At 35.5% G+C, this 21,730-nt stretch overlaps 1 protein-coding gene and 1 non-coding gene across 2 annotated transcripts in view; both read left to right on the top strand.

The window, feature by feature from the left end:
- The first annotated feature begins 3,973 nt into the window (after positions 1 to 3,973).
- trnah-aug (transfer RNA histidin (anticodon AUG)) lies at positions 3,974 to 4,045 on the top strand. Its single transcript has one exon. It is a non-coding gene; the product is annotated as a tRNA-His (tRNA).
- Positions 4,046 to 7,110: 3,065 nt separating this feature from the next.
- dnajb14 (DnaJ heat shock protein family (Hsp40) member B14) overlaps positions 7,111 to 21,730 on the top strand; it is a 29,386-nt gene continuing 14,766 nt past the window's right edge. The window contains exons 1-2 of the mRNA XM_049481705.1: positions 7,111 to 7,293; positions 17,865 to 18,042. Coding sequence (XP_049337662.1) covers positions 7,158 to 7,293; positions 17,865 to 18,042 — 314 coding nt within the window. The 5' untranslated portion in view covers positions 7,111 to 7,157. The remainder of the gene's footprint in view (positions 7,294 to 17,864; positions 18,043 to 21,730) is intronic.

Raw genomic sequence — 21,730 nt, 5'->3', positions numbered from 1 at the left:
ATCATATATATATATATATATATGTGTGTGTGTGTGTGTTGTTTATATATGTTTATTACAAAATGTATTGACACAAAACAATATAAAACAAAAAAAAGACAAAAGCTCATTTATCAGTTATATAATTGTTTACAGCCCTGTGTTTAAACATTATTTTACATTTATAGAGATCTACGCATTCTTAATTCTTCGTTATAGTTATTCCACAGCTTTACCCCACTGACCGATACACATCTGTTTTTTATATTTGTACTTGCTCCATTTCTTTTAAATCTATCTATTCCCCTTAGTTCATAGTTCTCTTTAGTTTTAAATTTCCCCTGAATACAATTTGGAAGTAATTTATTTTGTGCTTTGTACTTTATCTGTGCAATATGAAGGTCAACTAAATCTCAGAATTTTACAGCATGTCATTTAATGAATAATATATTTGTTGGTTGGTTCGTTGTAGTTTGCTTGGTTAATAAGTCTTATAGCTTTCTTCTGTAGTATGGTAATTGGATTTGGATTGGTTTTATATGTGTTTCCCTATATTTCCACACAATAGGTCATATACGGCAACATAAAGAAACTGTAAAGTAAATATAATGACTTCTGATTCAAAATATGTTTAGTTTTATATAATATTGCAATGGTTTTGGCCAGTTTTGTTTGTATGTGGTTTATGTGCTGTTTCCAACATAATTTATGATCAATTATCACACCCAGAAATGTATTTTCATACACTTTTTCAATTTCAATATCATTAATCATCATTTTTACTTCCTTCTTCATTTGTCGATTGCCAAAGATCATAAACTTTGTTTTCCTTAAATTTAATGATACTAGTGTTTAATAAAATGCTTCTGCAGAAGTTGAAGAATCAACTCAAGCTTTTTACTCTTTAAGTAAAAAAGATAAAAGTTCTGGTTTCAAAACTACTTAAGGTATAAAAGTAAAAGTAATGTAAGGAAAAAAAATAAATTCATTAAGAACAAAAGCTTAGGCCACGCCCACAGAGTCCTATAGTGCACTATGTAAAAGTAAAATAATTACTTCAGGAAAGTATAAGTAACCTACCTTTCTACTTCAGTAAGATTTTTGTAAGTATTTGTATTTAGTTACCTTACCCCTCTGCCTATAATATAATAACATGATTAATACATTCTCTCTGTCTGTCTCTCTATCTCTCTCTCAATTCAATTTCAATTTATTATAGCTTTATAACAATTATAACATTATAACAATTAACAACAACAATGATATGGGCATACATAAAATACAAACAATAATAAAATAACAAAAATAATCACTATGATTATAATAAGAATTATATTATAATATATATTATAACTTGTCAATAATTAAATAATAATTCATAATTTCTGTGACTGGTAAGGTGGGTATCTCTCTCTCTCTTTCTTCCCCTCTTTCTTTCTCTTTCTCTCTCTCTGTGTATCTCTCTATGCCTTTCTTTTTTATTCTTTAAAGTTTCAAGTTAAAACAAAGAAACCACAAGAGAAGACAGCATGAAAATACACATACACAAAAGAAATAAAAAAGAAGAAATATTAACAAGGCCAGGAAGAACTCGTCACCATTTTTTTACAGTCTTAATCTTAGCCATTCTAAAGGATTTGTGAGGTAAAGTCTAGTATAATATATATATATATATATATATATATATCAAATTTTGGTATTGAGGTCAAGTTTTTACACCGGTGAATGTAGTATTTACTCAATGAAATAAAAATATTAATAATAAACTCTACATCTAGGTCAATGTGTATAAAAAAATTATATCTCTAGGTCCTTATTGATTTATTAGTTCATCCTGGCGTTTCAAAAGAGAGAGGGGAGCCGTTTAAAACTCCATAAACACACTGAACTGAGCTCTGAATTAAAGTTAGTAAAGCTCTAAGCTGATCATGAAGTAATTCATATGCCTTTTATATTTACGCTGATCAAAATATAAATATCATTGAACTACATGAAGAAAACCTGAAATTAACAGCGTACACCGGCTCGCAGTGTTGCCAGATTGGGTGGTTTCATGCCAAATGTCGAGTTGTGTCTGAAATTGTCTGGAGGAAACGCTGTGATTTGACGGGTGAACAAAAACTACCAAGTGTTAGGAGTTTGGAAATTTAACTCAGCAGTGTTGTAGTTAGAGATCTAACCCTGCAGAGACAGAGCTTTGCTGATGGAAATGTAAAGCTGTGTTTGTTTGTTTATTATATGTGAGTATTTCTTTCATGGCTTGCAAGGTTATTTTTATGTACTGTATTTACTTTTTTGGTTCGTGTGTCCTGTAATACAAGGCACAAAACACATCATACAAACATGCAGATAAACTCATTTAAATATATATTTTTTGTAATTAGTGATACGTCAGATATTTAAGGTATTTTAGTTAAGGTCATGTTGGAATAAACCCTGTAATATTGTTAATATGACGAACATCAGCTGTTTGGGTGTTTTTCTCAGTATTTTAGCGGATTTAAAACAACGTTTTACCAGTGAATTGGTTTTATCTGAATTACACTGTAACAATCTGGCAACCCTGATGGCTCACTGTCCGCTCCGTTTCTGCATCTGTCTAGCTGTCTCGTGACGTCACCACTCTCTCGCGCGTAAACCTCCACGCGCGAGAGAGCGATGACGTCACGAGACAGCTAGAACGCGCGGCGTGCCATCGCTCTCTCGCGCGTAAACCACGCCCCCTCCCCATCATTTCATGACGTCATCACCCACAGGGTATAAATCAGAGCGCAGCGTTCGATGTTCAAAGAGCTGAGCAGTAAGAAGGTTGCAGGGTTTATTAGCACAGTGAAGAAGAAACGCCGCACGTCAGACAGACAGAGGAAACAGTCAGACAGACAGAAAGGTGATGTAGATTTCGTTCCGGTGGAGAGATACACCGCCTCCGAAATAAAGGCGTGGCACGCCAGGCTGAGGGCGCTGGAGCAGAGGAAAAGAAAGAGGGAGAAAGAAATAGAAAAAGAGCAAATAAAAGCTCTTAAAACAATGTTGGGAATCAAACAAAAAGAACCGTTGCCGAAAAGGCTTTTAAAAACGCTTAAGCGTTTTAGGAGTAAAAAGGCCTCTGAAAAAGCTTCTGAAAAACTACAAGAGGAACAGCCAAAACCGCGATTCAGTAAGCTTTTTAAGAGCTTTAAGGATAAAATGGCCTCTGAACAGTCCTCTGAAAAACAACAAGACGAACAGCCAAAACCACGATTCTATAAGCTTTTTAAGAGCTTTAAGGATAAAAATGCCTCTGAACAGCCCTCTGAAAAAGCCTCGGAGGAGCGCTTAAATGACATTTTTGAGCCGCTGCCGGTGAGGCCTTGCATCTCGAACGATGTGATTGAGAAGCTGGAGGAGGTGGAGGATTATGACCTGGAGGATTTGACTGAGGAGCTGGTTCCTAAGTCTTGCTTCAGCCGGCTGGTGCAAAGTATTAGACATAGAAGGAACCGGAAATGTCCCACTGGAGGAATGAATTAAAATCTTATGCGAAATCTTTAAAGATGGTAAAGGAAAAAAATGAAGAAAAGTTGAAGGAAGCTGAGGAGCGGTGGAAGAAGGCTGAGGAGCTGTTAGAAAAAGAGGTGATGAAAAAAGAGGAAGAAAAAACAAAAAAAAGCTTCCTCTGTAAATTGTTTGGCATATTTTGGTGTGCCAGCCACGATTCTAGCTTAAAAACTGTTGAGTTACCTGTAGCTCCAATTGACATCCACCCACCCACCCGGAAAATACACTAAATGCAACTAAATATTGGGTTTATTTATAATGTATTATTATTAGGTTGAGTTCATTGAACGGAGTGAACACACAATGAGACAACGGGAGCACCGCCAGCCCTGAGAGTCAGTACGTTCAGTGAACAAATCACCCAGTGAGTAATTGGAAGAGTCAGTACAGTACGTTCAAAAACTTTATTATTTATTTACTGATAAACCTGTATTACAAAACACAGCTCTGTTACCCCGCCGTGATCGTATAGTGGTTAGTACTCTGCGTTATGGCCGCAGCAGCCCCGGTTCGAATCCGGGTCACGGCAAAACTGAGCATGTCCAGTAGAGAAATTGAAATTGCTTTGTGATCTGATAAGGGGGAATGTTTAATTGAAATGTTAGGAATATATTGGATCATACTAAGAGGTAAAAGCCAGTAATCTATACGGGATTTGAGGGTGAGAGCAGCATAAGACCATGTATAATCTTTGTTGTTCGAGTTGTTCGTTAGAAGCACCAAGCATTAATAACCTGTAAATCATTATTTAGGGACTCAAAAACCTTGTATGTCGAGTTTTTGGGTGAAAATCTATCAATATCATCATTTGGAGCCTCATTAAATTCACCTCCTAACAACAAGAATGCGCCCACATACTTGTTTTTTAAGTCTGAAATAATTGTAATGATTTCCTGAAACGTATTCAAATTACTAGGACTGTGATCATGCCCATAAACATTACAAATTACAAATTTTGTTTTACCCAATTTTAACACCATTATAATCCATCTTCCTTCCCCAGACAAGGAGACCTCCAAAACCTTGCCATTAAATGTATTTTAGATAATTGCAACCCCAGCAGAATGATTTGTACCATGAAAAAATATATCACCCCATATCATTCCCATCCGCATCACAAGAGTGTGTTTCCTGAAAGAAAACTATTTGAGCCTCACTATGTTTGCTGAAAAGAAAAAGTGCCTTTCTTTTAGTTGTGCCTCTCAAACCTCGAACATTAAGAGAAAAAAAATGTAAGTTCCCAAAATTCCTGCAAAATACAGAGCCTCCTTTATTTGGCAAATAAATGTTGCATCGCGTAATGAACCAATATGCAAAGCAATCTGTTCTTTATTTCCAGAAATGTCCATATATATAACATATATATGGAAATATACATATATTTGTAATTATATATATACATATATATTTTTGACCGTTTGTTCCATTGACGCAACTTTTTTGAATATAACTTATCATTTCGCAGAGAGAGACTTTATGGCACCCATAACCACACTGAGATCAGTTTCTGGGGGACCTGTCTCACATCTCTCTGAGAGAAAGGGCTATGAGTCAAAGTGCAGGAGAGACTTGAAAAAGATTTATTTACATCCATGGTGGGCATGCCTGCCCTGCTGCGCTGCCTTCATCCATCTCTCCGAGCTTCATGGACGCTAGAGAAGTAATGCTTGCTGCGTTTTCCGGGTTAGCTGTATCAGAGTACTGTTTGCCTTTTTGTTTTTCATATGCACAAATGTAATAGACATAAAATAGCAAATTTTGGTCACCAAGCAATCAGAAACACAAAATACTTAACAGTTCCAAGAGAAACATTTGCCTTTATGTGTTTCTCAGCAGAGTCTTAGAACAGCGGTTAAAGCATGACTGCTTAGATCAGGGCCATCTTGGCCCCCCTCCCTCTCTCTCTGCATCCTTGGGGTGGGTGGATCGATTTAAAATATCGATATATTATTGATCCTAACGTTGGTATTGAATATTTATCGATACTTGTGTGATGAGATCAATTCTTACGTTTCAGTTTATCTTTGTTACAACTCCAAGCATTTACAACACAGCACCACTCTTCTATCACTTCACTCATTCTCTGTTAGCTCCTTCGCATCCCCCTTTTCTAAAACTAAAAATATATAGTTTGCCTCAAACCTGAAATATGAATATGGCTGATTACTTTTTTTATGTTAACTTTTAGAGAAACAGGAAAAAAATCTTGAGTTTGTTCATTGCAAATGCAGATTCCCACCCCAAAAGGGAAATTTAAGTTTTAACTCAAATTGCCTAATAAAAGTTTTTTTTACTTCCCTGGAAACTTGTTATACGTGTTATACTTGTGTCATGTGTTATATTATCACCAAAAACATGATTAATTAAAGGAAAACTTACCAAATAATTATAAAAAATCATGAAAAATATTTTTTTTTATTCTAATTGGTATATTGATGATGCATTCACTTAATAAATTATGATACATTGCTCTTCCCTACACAAAAGTAAATGGTAGAAATAAAAAGTATTGGTATTTGTATTGGTATCGGCAATATTGGCCCTGTATTTACTTGGTTATTGGATATCGATACTAATTTTTTGCAGTATTGCACAGCCCTGCTGCATACCTGTCAAGTCTCCCGTTTTGGCCGGGAAACTACCGTATTTTACTCCTCGTTCCCGCCGTCCTCCCGTATTAGTACTTTCCCGTAAATTTCCCGTATTATTTTGAAATTTAAAAAAACTTTATTATTAAGGATACGGGGCACTGACCGCGGTGTGCCTCTAAACCAATCGTGGTGCCGGTTCAAGGAGAAAGTCCCGCCTTTCAGAAGAAACAGCCAATCAGCGGAGCGCAGAGGAGGGTCAGTGTGGGAAAGACCCAAACTGAACTGATCAGGGGTGGAGTGATCAAAAGAAAGAAGTATCAATTAAAGATTAGCAATTGTTTAGGCCCCTTAGGACTAATTTTTGCTGTCCTATTAGTAAAACCTCATAATACTATTTTTTAGGTCACCAACAGTCATTTTGCAGAATTTGTGCACGCTTTGTTCAATTTAAAGGGTTTTTAATTTGGCTGTATTAAAAGAATGACATATGTAGGAATGTCCACAACATTTCAGTGTCAACAGAGGTAGACCTATCAGATTCTGATAATCTAATTGTAGTCTGTAAGTGGTTCACATGTGGTTATTTTAGATTTTTTGTAAACCTGTCTTAAAATGTAAGGGATACTGAACCTCGGTTGGGCTGGTGGGACGGCTTTAAGCGGACGGATGAAAATATCCCTTATTTTTAAATCCAAAACTTGACAGGTATGCTGCTGCATCCACAACAAATGTGTGACCTACACGTTTCCATATCTGAGATTGGTAAAAGGAGTTTCGACACAGAACAGCGATGCACTGTATCTAATATATTTAAAGCAGCAGTAGTTCAGATAATGTTCTGATATTATCTGCCTGTGTCATGTGTGTGAGTGGTGTTGTCGGGCTGTGTCGGGGTGTAATAGTGTGTGTATTTATTAGTGTGTGTGTGTGTAGAGGGTGTGTAGAGGGTGTGTATGGTGTATACAGTGTGTAATAATGAGTGTGTGGAAAGTGCTGGTGTGGATGGTGCGCTAGTCCGGGCGGGGGGAGCAGGAGGGAGCAGTGGTGGTGATGATGGAGGGTAACAGGGACGAAGCGGAGAAGTGCATTAATATCGCCACCGCCGCGCTGCAGGCCGGGGACCGGGACCGCGCCGCCCGCTTCCTCCACAAGGCCGAGAAACTCTACCCCACCGACAGAGCCAGAGGTGAGCGGACCGGCGCTTTAAACCGCAGCGCACCTCCGCTATAGCCGGCTAGCCTGTTAGCCCATCGGCTACAGCCAAACGCTTCCGAATACAGCCGGGTTCTGCCAAAATCTGCTGCCCGCCGATATCTGCTACCTAGCGGTTTTGCGCATGCGCTCTAACAAAGTATTAAATTATTTCCGTTCGTATTTTTCATTATAATTATAATTATAATTTTCAAGCCCATTCCAGCTATTAAAATAAAGAAAAAATAGCACGAACTATTTTTTTACTTTATTAAGTGAATTGCTAAGTCATTATTTTGAGATACTACCCTTATAAAGTCATTATTTTGAATGCTACTTCAGTCTGAAAATACTAATTAACAATTTTGAGAGACTTTCTGACAATTGTAAGATAAAAGTAATTATCTCAGAATTTTTATCTGCAAAGTAATTATTTTGAAGTGTCAATTTTGAGATGCTAAAACATAATTTTTAAATACTGTCTCTAAAATACAAAGTCACTATTTTTGAAATACTCTCATCATTTTGACTTACATAGGTTGTATTTTCAGAAACCTTATCATAACTATAAAATACCAAAATAAATAGATAGCAAGATAGCAATAATTGTTTGATGATTATATTATGTTTTTGCTTTAGGAATAAAAAATAGCTTGTATCTTATTATATCTAAAAATATTGACTAAATTTCTTAAAATATTAATAAATAAATTTAATTGGATTTATTATTTTAAGTAGCAGGAGCGGGCTTCCATATAATTGCTTTGTCTGCGGGTGCATATTAGCATTTTATAGTTTCTCGTTGTTATTTGCTTAAGTGCTAAATAAGTGTAAAGGCAGTTCACATTTACTAATATTATTATTACTCATAATAAAGTAATAAGATGAAAAAAAAATATTGGATTAGATTAGATTTATTTTTTAGACTGTTCAAATGTGACGTGTGTCTTTATCTTATAGAAGTATCTGACCTACGCTTAGCTTTTCCTTAATATTTATGAATATAAATTCTGGAAGCACGATTAGGCAGGGTAGCACATGTCGACAGCACACCGGGATCCGGTGGCAGAAGAGCCACTAGCTTAGCTAGCTGATTATGAGGAGGTTTTCGATGTTAAATCAGTTTAGTAATGATTTATTATGGATGTCACTGGTTTAAAACACATTTATATACATTTTTATGTAGAAAACTTCATCTACAAATTACTGTCATCATTTTTATTATCAGGGAAGGTAGCTAACTTGATCTAACACAAGCTAACCTAGCTAATTCTGGCTAACTGATGCTAACTGCTACGTGCCTGTGTTTATCTCATATCAGCCGAAGCCTAGATAACTGAAACCTGAGTTTTCTGAAGTGTTTACTCATTTTTACACAGTTTTACACATTATACATTTGTTAAATCAATTTAAATCACATTTGTTCTACATTTAATGCTAAAATGTAACGTCTGTTCAGTCAATTTTACCTAAACTAGCTTAGCTAGGCAGCTAAACTGACGTCGACGTTTTTAATGTAAACTGTATTTGTAATCAGTATTTGACACACAGTGCACGAATATAATCCATGTTCTATTATTAATTCTGTAGGATATTTTATAGTATAGGGATGTGGGGTGCTGTTATTCATTACTAAATATATGTGAGTGTGTTTAACCTCAAGCTTCTGTTTGAATGGAAACAGGAACCAAACCAATGGGCCCTGACTATCAGGGTACAGAGACTCCCATTATTTACTGTCAATAATAACATCAGAAGCATCACTATGCCTGCCTGGGGTTAATAAACTTTATCTAATGTTATATCTGTTATGTATATAACTGTGTGTTTATTAGCCTATATTAGAACAGAATGGTTTGAGGTTGCTGAACTGCTGCAGTAAATTGTAAGAATTCGTTTATTTTAGTATTTGTGTAACCTTCATAGGATGCTGTGTCTGAGAGGCTTCAGGTACAGAATTTTGAGATATTGTAATTAGGGGTGGGCGATATGGCCCTAAAATAATATCACGATATTTCATGGTATTTTCGCGATAACGATACTCTTGGCGATATGACAATGTAAAAAATATTTTAAAAAATACACTATACACTGCAAGGAAAAAAAAAATACATACAAAATAATATTGCACACACCTAAGTGAGATATATAAAAAAATACAAGAATTTTATCAGATTTGTAACAGAAGGCAATGATCCAGAATGTCTTGATACTAGTAATAATGCTAATAATGCACTTAAAATATCTCATTATATCCAGGATTAAAGTAAATGATATTGGACAGATATAATCTGTGTCTAGTAGTTATATAATGGGAAATGGAATAGGTGATATGGCACAATATTTTAGGGTATTATATTGTTCAGGATATTTAAAAAATTTGACAATATTATCGTGTACGATACGATATGGCACAAATGATGTCATTTTGAGATACTACCTCAAAATGATTGGATACTAAATTAAAAATCTGAGATACTACCTCATTTGTGAGACACTAAGTCATTATTTTAAGATACTGTCATACATTTGGGATGCTAAAAAGATTGATTGCTACTAAATATCTTTTCTTGCTTGTGGAATAAGGCAAATTTGTCTTTATATAGATTCTGTACAATCTACCATTATCTCAAAGCATCTCAACATTCTGACTTAGTACCTTAAAATATTAAGTTTTTTTTTTTTTTAATTCAGTGGTGGGAATGGACTTCTCTACAATTTTCCAATTTTCATATGTTGCAACATTATGCAGTTAGATCCAGAGTCCTGCACGGGTCCGTTTTTTGAGACCCGCACCCACCCATATCCGCAGAGTACAGCACCCACCCACCGCGAACCCTACCCACCCGTGCCCGTGAAAAATCACACAAATCGAAAGGGGTTACTGAGCTACTGTGTATGATGCACAATATTGCAATGTTTCAATATATAGGTGCATTAGCAGTGGCAGATTCTTGTAAACTGCTGTTCAAATACATTCTCATGTGTAGAACATTTTTTTTTGTTTTTCATATTTGCTGCACATCATCCAATTAAACATAATAATGTAATGCCAGTATTCTTTAAAGCACTGACAATATCTTTTAGATACTTAAAATAGCATTTTCTTTAAATTCAATATAAATAAGGAATTTATAACAGTACAATAAAATATTGCCACATTGCCCTGCTCTAGTTAAGCAGATCACATAAGAAATGTTGAGTATGTACATAATTCAGACATGCTGAAGGCAGTATTCATATAGAAGGTATATACACTGATTAAATATAGGAGTCCAAGCTGCTTGGAGTCGAGTGTCACAAGATTGAGTGGAAGGTGCAGTTGGTATGGTCTGTAGGTGAAAATAGGGATAATACGCATCAGTTCAGTAAGATAAGTTTAAATTAGTTTACTTTGATGTATACTTGTTTTTCCTTTAATACTGAATGAGAATGTCTCAGTCAGGGTGTCTTGTCTGCAAAAGCATCTATTTATTCTAGTCTATATTCACGTCCTATTTTACATTATTGTTGTGGTGAATACAGTATAGGCAATCCATTACTATCTGCATACAGGTGTGTTTAAACTCAGGCTTTTCTTCGGATGAACACAGAAAACAAACCCATGTCCTCCAGCAGGTCGGGAACAGGGACTCCCTTATTTACATTATGGAAAACGCATGCATGCAAGGGATTTACCAGGATGTCAGTCAGTAATGATAAAAGAAAATATTTTAATAGACTGTTTTTACCAAGTCTTAAGTCAATATATTATGTATATAATTGTATATTGTGTATTTATTGGTTTACATAACAACAGACCCCAGCTAATATGTGGACATGTTGACCAATTGTAGCAGTGCAGTCAGATTAGCTTGAAGCTTTTCCAGCATACAGTAAATACGTCATCAAATATTGGTTTAAAATATCAGCCAAATTGGCAGATACCCATTTAATTCCAGTATTATCGTACATCCCTATTTAAAATAAAAGCAATATCACAAATTGCATGGGATATATAGAAATTGGGGGACAGAGATTTTACAGCACCGTGTTCCTTAAAACATCTCTTAATCTTTCCTTATCTGAGTTAATAGAGCATTAATGAACACCTGGTTTGGTAAACGACTGGTAAATGTGGTAAATCAGGTGAGCTGCTGACGAAACTGAACATAATAATATACACATGCTGGCTGAGGAGCATCCAGGAGAAATCTGGAATCTCTACACTTTATTCTTCAGCTCGGCTCACAGGATATAAAACATGCTTAGTTATATAAAAGGAGAATTCCTTGTTACGTTTTACTGTATTTATGTTTATTATCATCTGTTCAAATCATATGTGGTGCTTTTTTCAGGTAAAATCACTCGTATTGCTGAGATAAATGGATTAGCGTAATTTGGTTTGGCACCTAAAACTTTTGCACTGTACTGTGTTTGAAGGCTTTTATTATTCTTTATCCTGGTTAAAGGAAGCACTTTTGTTTTAATCTGTTTAATTTGTTTACAAAACAATAAGAAGCTCTGCCTCTGTTGTAATTTAAAGTTATTTATATTGGTAATATAGGTATATAGGTTATAGGTTTATTTTTGACAGGGATGTCATGTTTTTATTTTGCTACATGCAAATAAAAGTAAGCATTAATTTATTTTGATAGTTTTTGAAGTATTATATAGTTTTTGTGAAATTTGATTTTCAGACAGTAGGTACAGATTTCCATTGCAGGGATTTTATCAGTTTTTCTTAGGCCTTCAAAGTATCAATATTGTATCGTATTGAACGAAATTAAGAATATAAGGAATATATCGCAATATAAATTTTGGCCATACTGTCCAGCACTACGTGGCTTGTTAAAAAAAGAAGATATATGGTCACCCTGAAGTAATGCATACTTTATTTATCAGGATTCTCACTGCAACACAAACCCTTTCACAAATGGATAAATGTCTTATTCTCCAGGATTTGCATTATTATTTTAAATCAAGTGGTCATTTATTGATGTTCTAATCTGTTCAAACAGTTTAAACATGGGTTCCTCCTGGTGAAAGATCATGTAAAGTTGCGTAGTGGAGAGGATTCTGTACCAGATGTTGAGGCAGAGCAGGGCAGGAACGTGGACTGTTGGGCACAGATGGCATGTGGACAAAACACCAAACCGAAAGCAAAACTCTTATTACCCAGCTGACGCCACCTGACCTGAACCACTGACTGTAAATAAGCTTACAGAGCTCAGCGTTTCTCAGAAGTGAAGCTACTGCTAGATAGCTGCAGTGTGATGTGTAGCTCCGCCCACCCCCATATAAGTTTAATAAAAATAGCCTCAATCCATCTCCAGTGTCCTAACAATTCCCTGTGCTAGCGTTACAACCTTTTTATTTCTCTCAGAAATTAGTTTGCGACCTTATTCTGATATATCATCACAAGAAGGAGGCGGAGCAACACTTAGGAATGAAGCCTGGAACAGGCTTAACTAGCTAGTTAATTGGTAGCGACACTTTGTACAAAGTCCTTTGCTCTTTTTTTGTCTGTAAGTCTGATTGATGTTGGTGTAAAATTGGTGTAAAATTCACAGTAATGCCAATAATTTAATTAGGTGTTAGCCACTCAGGTAACATTAGATGTTATCGTGTTTCATATCGTAATGTGTGTCAGTTGCAATAATATCACCCAAAATTGTGGCGTGATAAAAAAAAAAAACTCTGTATCATGATATCACAATATTTTTGGTAGTATTTATTTTAAAAGTATTTATTTTCATTTATTTAATTTGTTTGCAGTTTACTTTTGTTTAGTTAAACTTTAGTGTTGTTAGATTTGTCTTGTTACATTGCTTTATTTTTGTTGGTTGTAATTTTGTTTCACTGCTATTATTTTATACAAAATCTTGGTAAATTACAGTTTAGGGTACAGACAAACAGTTTTATATATATATATAATATATTTGTGTTTCTACTGAATGTATGAAATTGTTAAATTCACACTAAACAAAACTTTAATATTTAATTTGAATTTTAAAAATGAAAATTTTCTTTGTAATATCGGTAAAAATATCGCTATTGCAAAAATACCCTGAAATATCGTGATATTATTTTAGAGCCATATTGTCCACCACTTGTCCTGGTGAGTGCTGCTCAGGGGTTAAACTGGACTGCAGTAGCTTTGGTTAACAGAGTAAACAGAGCTGAGCTCTGGTTCTGTAATCTGATGGAAATGGAAATGGAAATGGAAATGATGCTTCTGGTCCTTTAGGCTGCACTGTAAACTCAATGAAGGCGGTCTGAGATGCACACGCTCGGGCTGGGAGAAAGAGCGGGGCTCCCAAATGAGTAGGGGTGACTCTTCTTGCAAACTGGTTGCAAATTCAGCAGTTTACTGGCCATTTTTGTCCTTATTCTTTTTGAACAGAGAGGACTAGAACTACAGCTCTCATTATTATGTATACAGTCAGTTACCTGGATTGTGAAATAATGAACAGAAATGCATGAAATGCTGGATTTATGTGCGCTGCTTTACCACATTGTGAGCTTCACACACTAAAAAAGGTAATATCACAGGTGTGGATTATTTTCCTGCTTTTTACAGTAAAGAGGTCAAGAAAAAAACATTAGGACAGTAATTTATGGGTACACTCCTTAACTTATTTATTATGTTAAAAATGTTAAATAATATTAAATAAAAACGATTTTACTCACCCCCAACATAATAAATGAACCTTAACCTGTTATTTAATATTTAAGAATCACAAGTAAATTTTATTTATTAATTACTCATTTGTCTGGTATTTTTCCTGTAGACCCTAAAGTGCCGTTCTATGCTTCAGGGACTATAATATATATAAGATATATATTTTTATGGTTTGTATTTTATATGAAAAAATATAATCATATACATATTTTTTTAATGTGTTTGTTATTATCCCTATAAATGCAAAAATTTGTCATCTTACTTATATGATAGTAAACAGGCTTCATAAAAGACTGACTGCTGGACGACACTAGGGCTACATGATACTGGAAAATGTGGACTAGATTTCACTAGAAGTCAGGATATTAATAATGCTCTCTGGATGGTACATTATGGGAGCTTCTTCTTTGTGTGAAAAAGTAAAATGTTAAAATGGAGATTGTACATCATAACATTTTATAGCTGCTCCCAAACTTTTATTAACTGGTTTATAAAAGTGCCGCACTCCGACTGATGGTTTATACAAATAAAAAATGTACATCAAATAATAAAATAAAATAAAATAAATAAATTCACACAAAATAATTTTACACTTGTAAAATATTATAAAAATAAAAAAATGTCATGAAAGCTGCATGTGAGGTTAAAAGGGGCTGCCTAAAAAGTTTTAAATGAACTGTAAAGGAAACAATAATTGTTTAGTTGTGTAGTTGTTATGTAAGAGTGAAAAATCTAAATTGTAGTTGATAATCACTCCAAAAAATGTTTTGAATAATATCGAGATTGTTTTGTTTGTTTGTTTTATATTGTCCAGCCCAGGAGATAATGTCATAATGTTCTGACATTTCTGTATATTATCAGTGATGCAGTGAGGGTGATGTTTGGCTCTGGTGGAGATACAGGAGGCGAGGAAGGAGAAGTGAATGATTGGAGGGAACTGGAGCACATTAGTGGGAGTGAGAGAGATTTAAGCAGGATTGGCCACAATCCCTTAATGAAGCTGACCTGACGCTGACTGAGGAGCGGCAGAGATTTAGCTTTAGCTTTAGCTAATCTGGGCCTTCAGAGGCTGAGATGTGTGCCTGGTCTAGATCTTCCTTTCTTTTGTAATGGAGTTTTGTAACTCACTGACGTGTTTTACTTTAGGGTGACATACTGATTTAGTGGTGAACATGTTCACCCCTCAGTGCTGGGGTCTGGGGTTCAAGTCCCGACCTGGGTAGAGATTTCATGTCCTCTGTGTGTCTGTGTGGGCTTTCTCTGGTCTCCTTGCTCAGTCCAAGATGATTGAGAGAGTACAGCCTGGATATGAACTACCCATTAGTGCTCAGTGCGGCCTACAGGTGTTTCCGGTTGAGTGTATGCTGTTTATATTCTGTGTATTGGTTGATTGTGATTGTGTAGAGCTGGGACAAAATTGTGATATAAAAAAGTTATATATTGTTTTGTTTGCGATATGTTATCGACATGTGGCGTCAAATATCAATATTTGATATTTTTTTTGCATTAATGCATTTTAGATTTAATGTAAATTATTTTCTATTTTTCATTTATATTAGGTTATTTTACAGACTGGCATATTAATAATGCCACATTTGGAAGAGCTGCAGTGTATGTGTTTTAAAGACTAAAGCAAGCTAATCTATACACATTTACAATATAGTTACATTATAAGTCAAATGACACCAACCTGACACCAGTAAATCTATAATTTCTGCTGTTTACGTATTTTGGAATGTTTTCTCAATTGAAGGAGAAATATAATAAAGTATAATAAAATATTAAAATATGGAAAAAAAATCTTATCACAATATAGTTTAACATATCAGTCAATATCGATATGTTTCACGATATAAATCAAATCACTTTCTGTCACACTTAATGGTTTCTATTAATTTGTAAGTAAGAGATTAAGGGAGTTATCAAAAATGTATTTAAAATGTTATTTAGTCAGGAGTTAACAAATTAACTTTAAAACATTATATAACTGTAAAAATAAATAAAATATTACAGTTGTGGTCAAAAGTTTACATACACTTGTAAAAAAACAATGTTATGGCTGTCTTGAGTTTTCAATAAGTTCTACAACTCTTATTTTTCTGTGATAGAGTGATCGGAACACATACATGTTTGTCACAAAAAACAGTCATAAAATTTGGTTCTTTCATAAATTTATCATGGGTCTGCTGAAAATGTCACCAAATCTGCTGGGTCAAAAATATACATACAGCAACATTAGTATTTGGTTACATGTCCCTTGGCCATTTTCACGGCAACTAGGCGCTTTTGGTAGCCATCCACAAGCTCCTGGCAAGCTTCAGGTCGAATGTTTGACCACTCTTCTTGACAGAATTGGTGCAGTTCAGCTAAATGTGATGGTTTTCTTGCATGAACCCATTTCTTTAGCACTGTCCACATGTTCTCAATGGGGTTTAAGTCAGGACTTTGGGAAGGCCATTCTAAAACCTTAATTCTAGCCTGGTTTAGCCATTCCTTTACCACTTTTGATGTGTGTTTTGGGTCATTGTCTTGTTGGAACACCCAACTGCGCCCAAGACCCAACCTTCGGGCTGATGGTTTTAAGTTTTCCTGCAGAATTTGGAGGTAATCCTCCTTCTTCATTATCCCATTTACTTTCTGCAAAGAACCAGTTCCACTGGCAGCAAAACATCCCCAGAGCATAATACTACCACCACCATGCTTGACAGTAGGCATGGTGTTCCTGGGATTAAAGGCCTCACCTTTTCTCCTCCAAACATATTGCTGGGTGTTGTGGCCAAACAGCTCAATTTTTGTTTCGTCTGACCAGAGAACTTTCCTCCAGAAGGTTTTATCTTTGTCCATGTGATCAGCAGCAAACTTCAGCCGAGTCTTAAGGTGCCTTTTCTGGAGCAAGGGCTTCTTTCTTGCACGGCAGCCTCTCAGTCCATGGCGATGTAAAACACGCTTGACTGTGGAGACTGACACCTGTGTTCCATCAGCTTCCAAATCCTTGCAGACCTGCTTCTTGGTGATTCTTGGTTGACTCTTGACCATCCTGACCAATCTCCTCTCGGCAGCATGTGATAGCTTGCGTTTTCTTCCTGATCGTGGCAGTGACACAACTGTTCCATGCACTTTATACTTGCGTATAATTGTCTGCACAGTTGCTCTTGGGACCTGTAGCTTCTTTGAAATGTCTCCAAGTGACTTCCCTGACTTGTTCAAGTCAATAATTCGCTTTTTCAGATCCACACTGAGTTCCTTTGACTTTCCCATTGTAGCTTTTGTAGCTGAGTCTAATCACTGGGTCAAATGAGCCCTATTTAAATGGGCTCATGAGAAGTCAACAGCTGTAGTCAATCAGAATCACTTACAAGAAGTGAAGAGGCCATGACATGAAGCTAATTTGATTGACACAACTCGCTACATCACCAAAATTGACAAATTTTGTTGCTGTATGTATATTTTTGACCCAGCAGATTTGGTGACATTTTCAGCAGACCCATAATAAATTTATGAAAGAACCAAATTTTATGACTGTTTTTTGTGACAAACATGTATGTGTTCCGATCACTCTATCACAGAAAAATAAGAGTTGTAGAACTTATTGAAAACTCAAGACAGCCATAACATTATGTTTTTTTACAAGTGTATGTAAACTTTTGACCACAACTGTATATTGTTATATTAAAATATAACAATAAAATCCTATATATTCAAAGTTCATAAAACAGAACTTAATTCTTTGGTCGGTTGTCTTACAGTCGTCACTTTTTGCTGAACTGTCGACCACAACCATGCCAAAATAACAGGCTAGCGAGCTAACAAGCTAACAGGCTATCACAGTTATTATTGGCTGATATTGATATTATCACTATAATTTGATGTAAGACTATAATTTTCCTTCATTTTTTTGACAGTACTGTTGGAGGCGTTGTCGAGGAACGGCAGCTCGGCCGGTAATGGAGGAGCGTACTGCAGAAAACCAGCCAATGGGACAGAAGCTCCTCCCCCTCAGCAGCCGGGTCAGAACCAGGAAGCGGGACCCGGAGACGCCACTAAAGGCTTCACCAAGGATCAGGTGGAAGGGGTTCAGAAGTGAGTTAAATCAGCTAAAATCTGGATCTGTCTTTTTTTTAAGAAACCTAACATAATTTGTTAAATAAAAAAAAACAAAAAGTTTAAAATCTAAAAATGATCTGGATCTGTTTGTTTAGGGTCTTTAGGGGAAATTCAGAAGTAGAACATGTAAGACAGCACTGATGATTTTTACTTACTGACTGTTTTACAATCTTATAAAATTTACACAAATAGAATAGAATTGTTCAGCACAATCTAGTTCTAAGGGATGTGTTTAAAATACTATTATTGTTTTATGATATTTAAAGATGTTTTCATGTTTCTAATATTTTTGTGATATTGACTGTAATACACATGCACTCTTTATAATAACTAATGCAGGTGGTCAGAGTTCTGTAAGTTTTGGTGATGCATATATATATATATATATATATAAAGGAATATTATGTATTACAAAAACAAAATTCTCCATAAAGCAATAAAATATCTTGCGTATAAAACATCAGGGAAAACAACAGTAAAACATCGTGCACATCATAAACACAATCAGAATTTTATTATTGATTTGTTTGATTCTGATGAACATCACATCCCTCTCCTTCTCACTCTCACTCTGACTTTCTTTCTCTCCTTCTCTTCCTCTCTCTTACTTCCTCTCCCTCTCTTTCTCTCTCCCTTCCTCCCTATCCCTCTCTCTCTCTTTTTAGCTCTTTCTCTCCCTCTCTCTCTTTCCCTCTCTCTCCCTCTCTCTCTTTCACTCCCTCTCACTCTCTCCTTCTCACTCTGTCACTTTCTTTCTCTCCTTCTCTTCCTCTCTCTCTCCCTCTCTCTCTTTTCTGTCTCTCCCTCTCACTCTTTTTCTCTCCCTATCCCTCTCCCTCCCTCTCTCTTACTCCCTCTCACTTTCTCTCTCTCTCACTCTCTCTATATCTCTCTCTCTCTCCCTCTTTCTCTTTTACTCTTTTAGATTTAAACAGTCTGTTGGTTGTTTATTCAGTGCTTCACCTCCAGTTTCAGTGGTTGTGGTAGACCGATATATCCGTGACCCAGTTAAACCAGCAGTGCTCTGTTCCTCACCACACTCATTTCATTATACCAGCTATAACAACGTTAATGTAAAGTCCTCTCCAGTGTTATAAAAATATAATATAATTTACTTAAATAAATTACAAAGAATTTAAAAATAAAATTTAAAACAAACCTGTCAGATACAAGAAGTGAAATTACACATGGACCTTGTAAACAGCAGAATGATGCACTCATGAAACATCGCAAATGTTAAAAAATTACAATATTGCATTTTTATTACAAAATAGATTATAAAAAAGTCTGGCCTCGCTGCTCGAGGCTAAGTGTGTGTGTGTGTGTGTGTGTGTGTGTGTGTGTATTGTCGCTGTCCAATGAAAAACAAGTATCTCAAACAGCAACTTTACAGTAGAGAGTAAAAACCTTACAAACTTTAAATGGAAGTTAATGTAAAAAGAGTTTATTTCTGGTAATCTTCGAGAATTTTTATTGGTCTATTCATCGATAAATTCTGACAGTTTTAGTGACAGTTTGTGTGTTCACAAAAATGTGGATCTGGCACCTTTTTCATGGGTGAACCCCACATACACACAGGTTAAAAAACAACATAAAAAGAAAGAAAACACATTGAGTAAGACGAAATGTGCCCACACTTTTGACTGGTGCTGTATATTGCAATATATACATATAATATCGTGAGCCCAGTATCGTGATATGTATTGTATCGCCAAGGTCTTGCTGAATCCTCCACTGCTTTAACAGTGTAATGATGGCAGTCTGCTGATGTCTCCAGTTCCAGATCTTCGTGGTAAATATCCTGTGAGCTGAGTATCCAGCAGCGCTCCTCACGCTAACCTGCTGCCTGAGGTCAGGCTGGAGCTCAGACCGTCAGCTGAGCTCCACCCTAAATTATGTACAGCTCTCGTGATGTAAGCGTCCATGCTGACCGCAAACGCCTGCTACTTAAAACCGTAGCTCGGCCAGAAAATACAGCTTACACAATTACTTACACTGTTCTTTCACCAAATAACCTGTTATTTTAAATAATAAACTTGTAATAAAAGTTTAGACACATCTTAAATTCAGTTTTTTGTCATTATTATTGTAGATTAATGCTAAACTCATCCAAACTATAAAGAAAAAGAAAAAACATTTATATTATATTTTATGTTCTTTAAAGTAGCTCCTCTTGCTTAAATGGAATTCAGGCTTTCAGTTAACAGCTGTGCTGAACTCATCAAGAGTTAATTACTTGAATTTCTTGTCTCTTAATAAAGTGTTAGAGAGCATCAGTTAAAGTAAAGTAGTGAAGAGGTAGAGTTACAGGTATACAGTGAATAGTGAATATTTGAGTAATGTTCTAATCCAGATTATGAAAATAACTATTCAACTAAATAAAGAACTAAAAAAAAATCCATCAAAAAAGTTATGATGGGGGCTCTGAGTGGTGCAGCAGTCTAAAGCGCTGCCACTTTGATCAGGAGACAACTGGTTTGAATCCCGGCCATGCAGCTTGCCAGACTTCAGCTGCCAGAGTCCTGAGAGAGCCTTGCTGACTAGGGTGGAACAGTCGATCTAGCTAAATTGGAGAGGAAAATGTAAGAACATTTAAAATAAATGTTAAAAAAGGATGAAACTGGCTCTCATCAGGATAATCCCAGAAAAATAAGCGTTAGGAAGCCGCTTAGTTAACAGCTCCCCAGATAAGAGCACCTAAATGCTTCTTCACAGAGTATTTAGGTTTGTTTAACACTGTTTTTAAGTTACTACATGATTCCTTATGTGTTCCTTCATAGTCTGATAGATCACGTCTCTATTCATTTACTATGTAGGATAAAAAATAATAATTAAAACAATGAATGAGAATATGTGTTCAGTCTTTTGACTGGTACTGTATGTAGGGCTTGTTGGTTTCCCTACAGATGGCTACTTATCTTTTGGAGGTGCTAAAAAGGTGCAAATTGATCCCTTGGGTTAACCAATTACAGCACAGCACTTTCCCTATGTTGGCTTGTGGTTACACAAACAGCTACACTGAGAAGCTTTACGTAAAGATAGAAGAGCTTGGCATTCTCGTGAGGGGTCATAAACTTATATTACACAATAATATTTCACAATATTGCATCATATTTCATATGCTCTCAGAGTACCGTGACTAGCAGTGTGTGCTGCCCGCTGTCCCTGTGGGCATGTGCCATAGGAGACTGTGCATGCGTCTGCTTATAACCTCCATTATATGAGTATTACTAGACATTTCTTAAAGCAGCGTCATGCTTTGGTTGTATTCAGAGGTAGAAAAAGTACAGAAAAATTATAATGAAGTAAAATTACATTTACTTTGCTAAAATTCTACTCAAATGAAAGTAAAAGTACCCATCTAAACCCATCTACTCGAGTAAAAGTAAAAAAGTACTCAATTTAAAATTTGCTTTGAGTAAAAGTTACATAATTACTTTTAATTATTTGATGTAAAAAACTAAAAAAAAATTCTTTACTGTTAAAAAGTTAAACGGTTATGGTCATATATGTGACTATAAACACAAAAACTATTTTTATAGTTTTACAGTTTATTAGTATTTTTTAACTTGATATTGCTATGCTTTAACTGCTATTTACATGTTTTTTTCAACGTTCAAGCAGATTGCTTAATGTTTCCAATAAAAAATTAAGGAATTATCAT

This window comes from Astyanax mexicanus, chromosome 7 (genome assembly GCF_023375975.1).
Source record: "Astyanax mexicanus isolate ESR-SI-001 chromosome 7, AstMex3_surface, whole genome shotgun sequence".
NCBI lineage: Eukaryota > Metazoa > Chordata > Actinopteri > Characiformes > Acestrorhamphidae > Astyanax > Astyanax mexicanus.
This window is presented reverse-complemented; position numbering and strand designations above follow the sequence as displayed.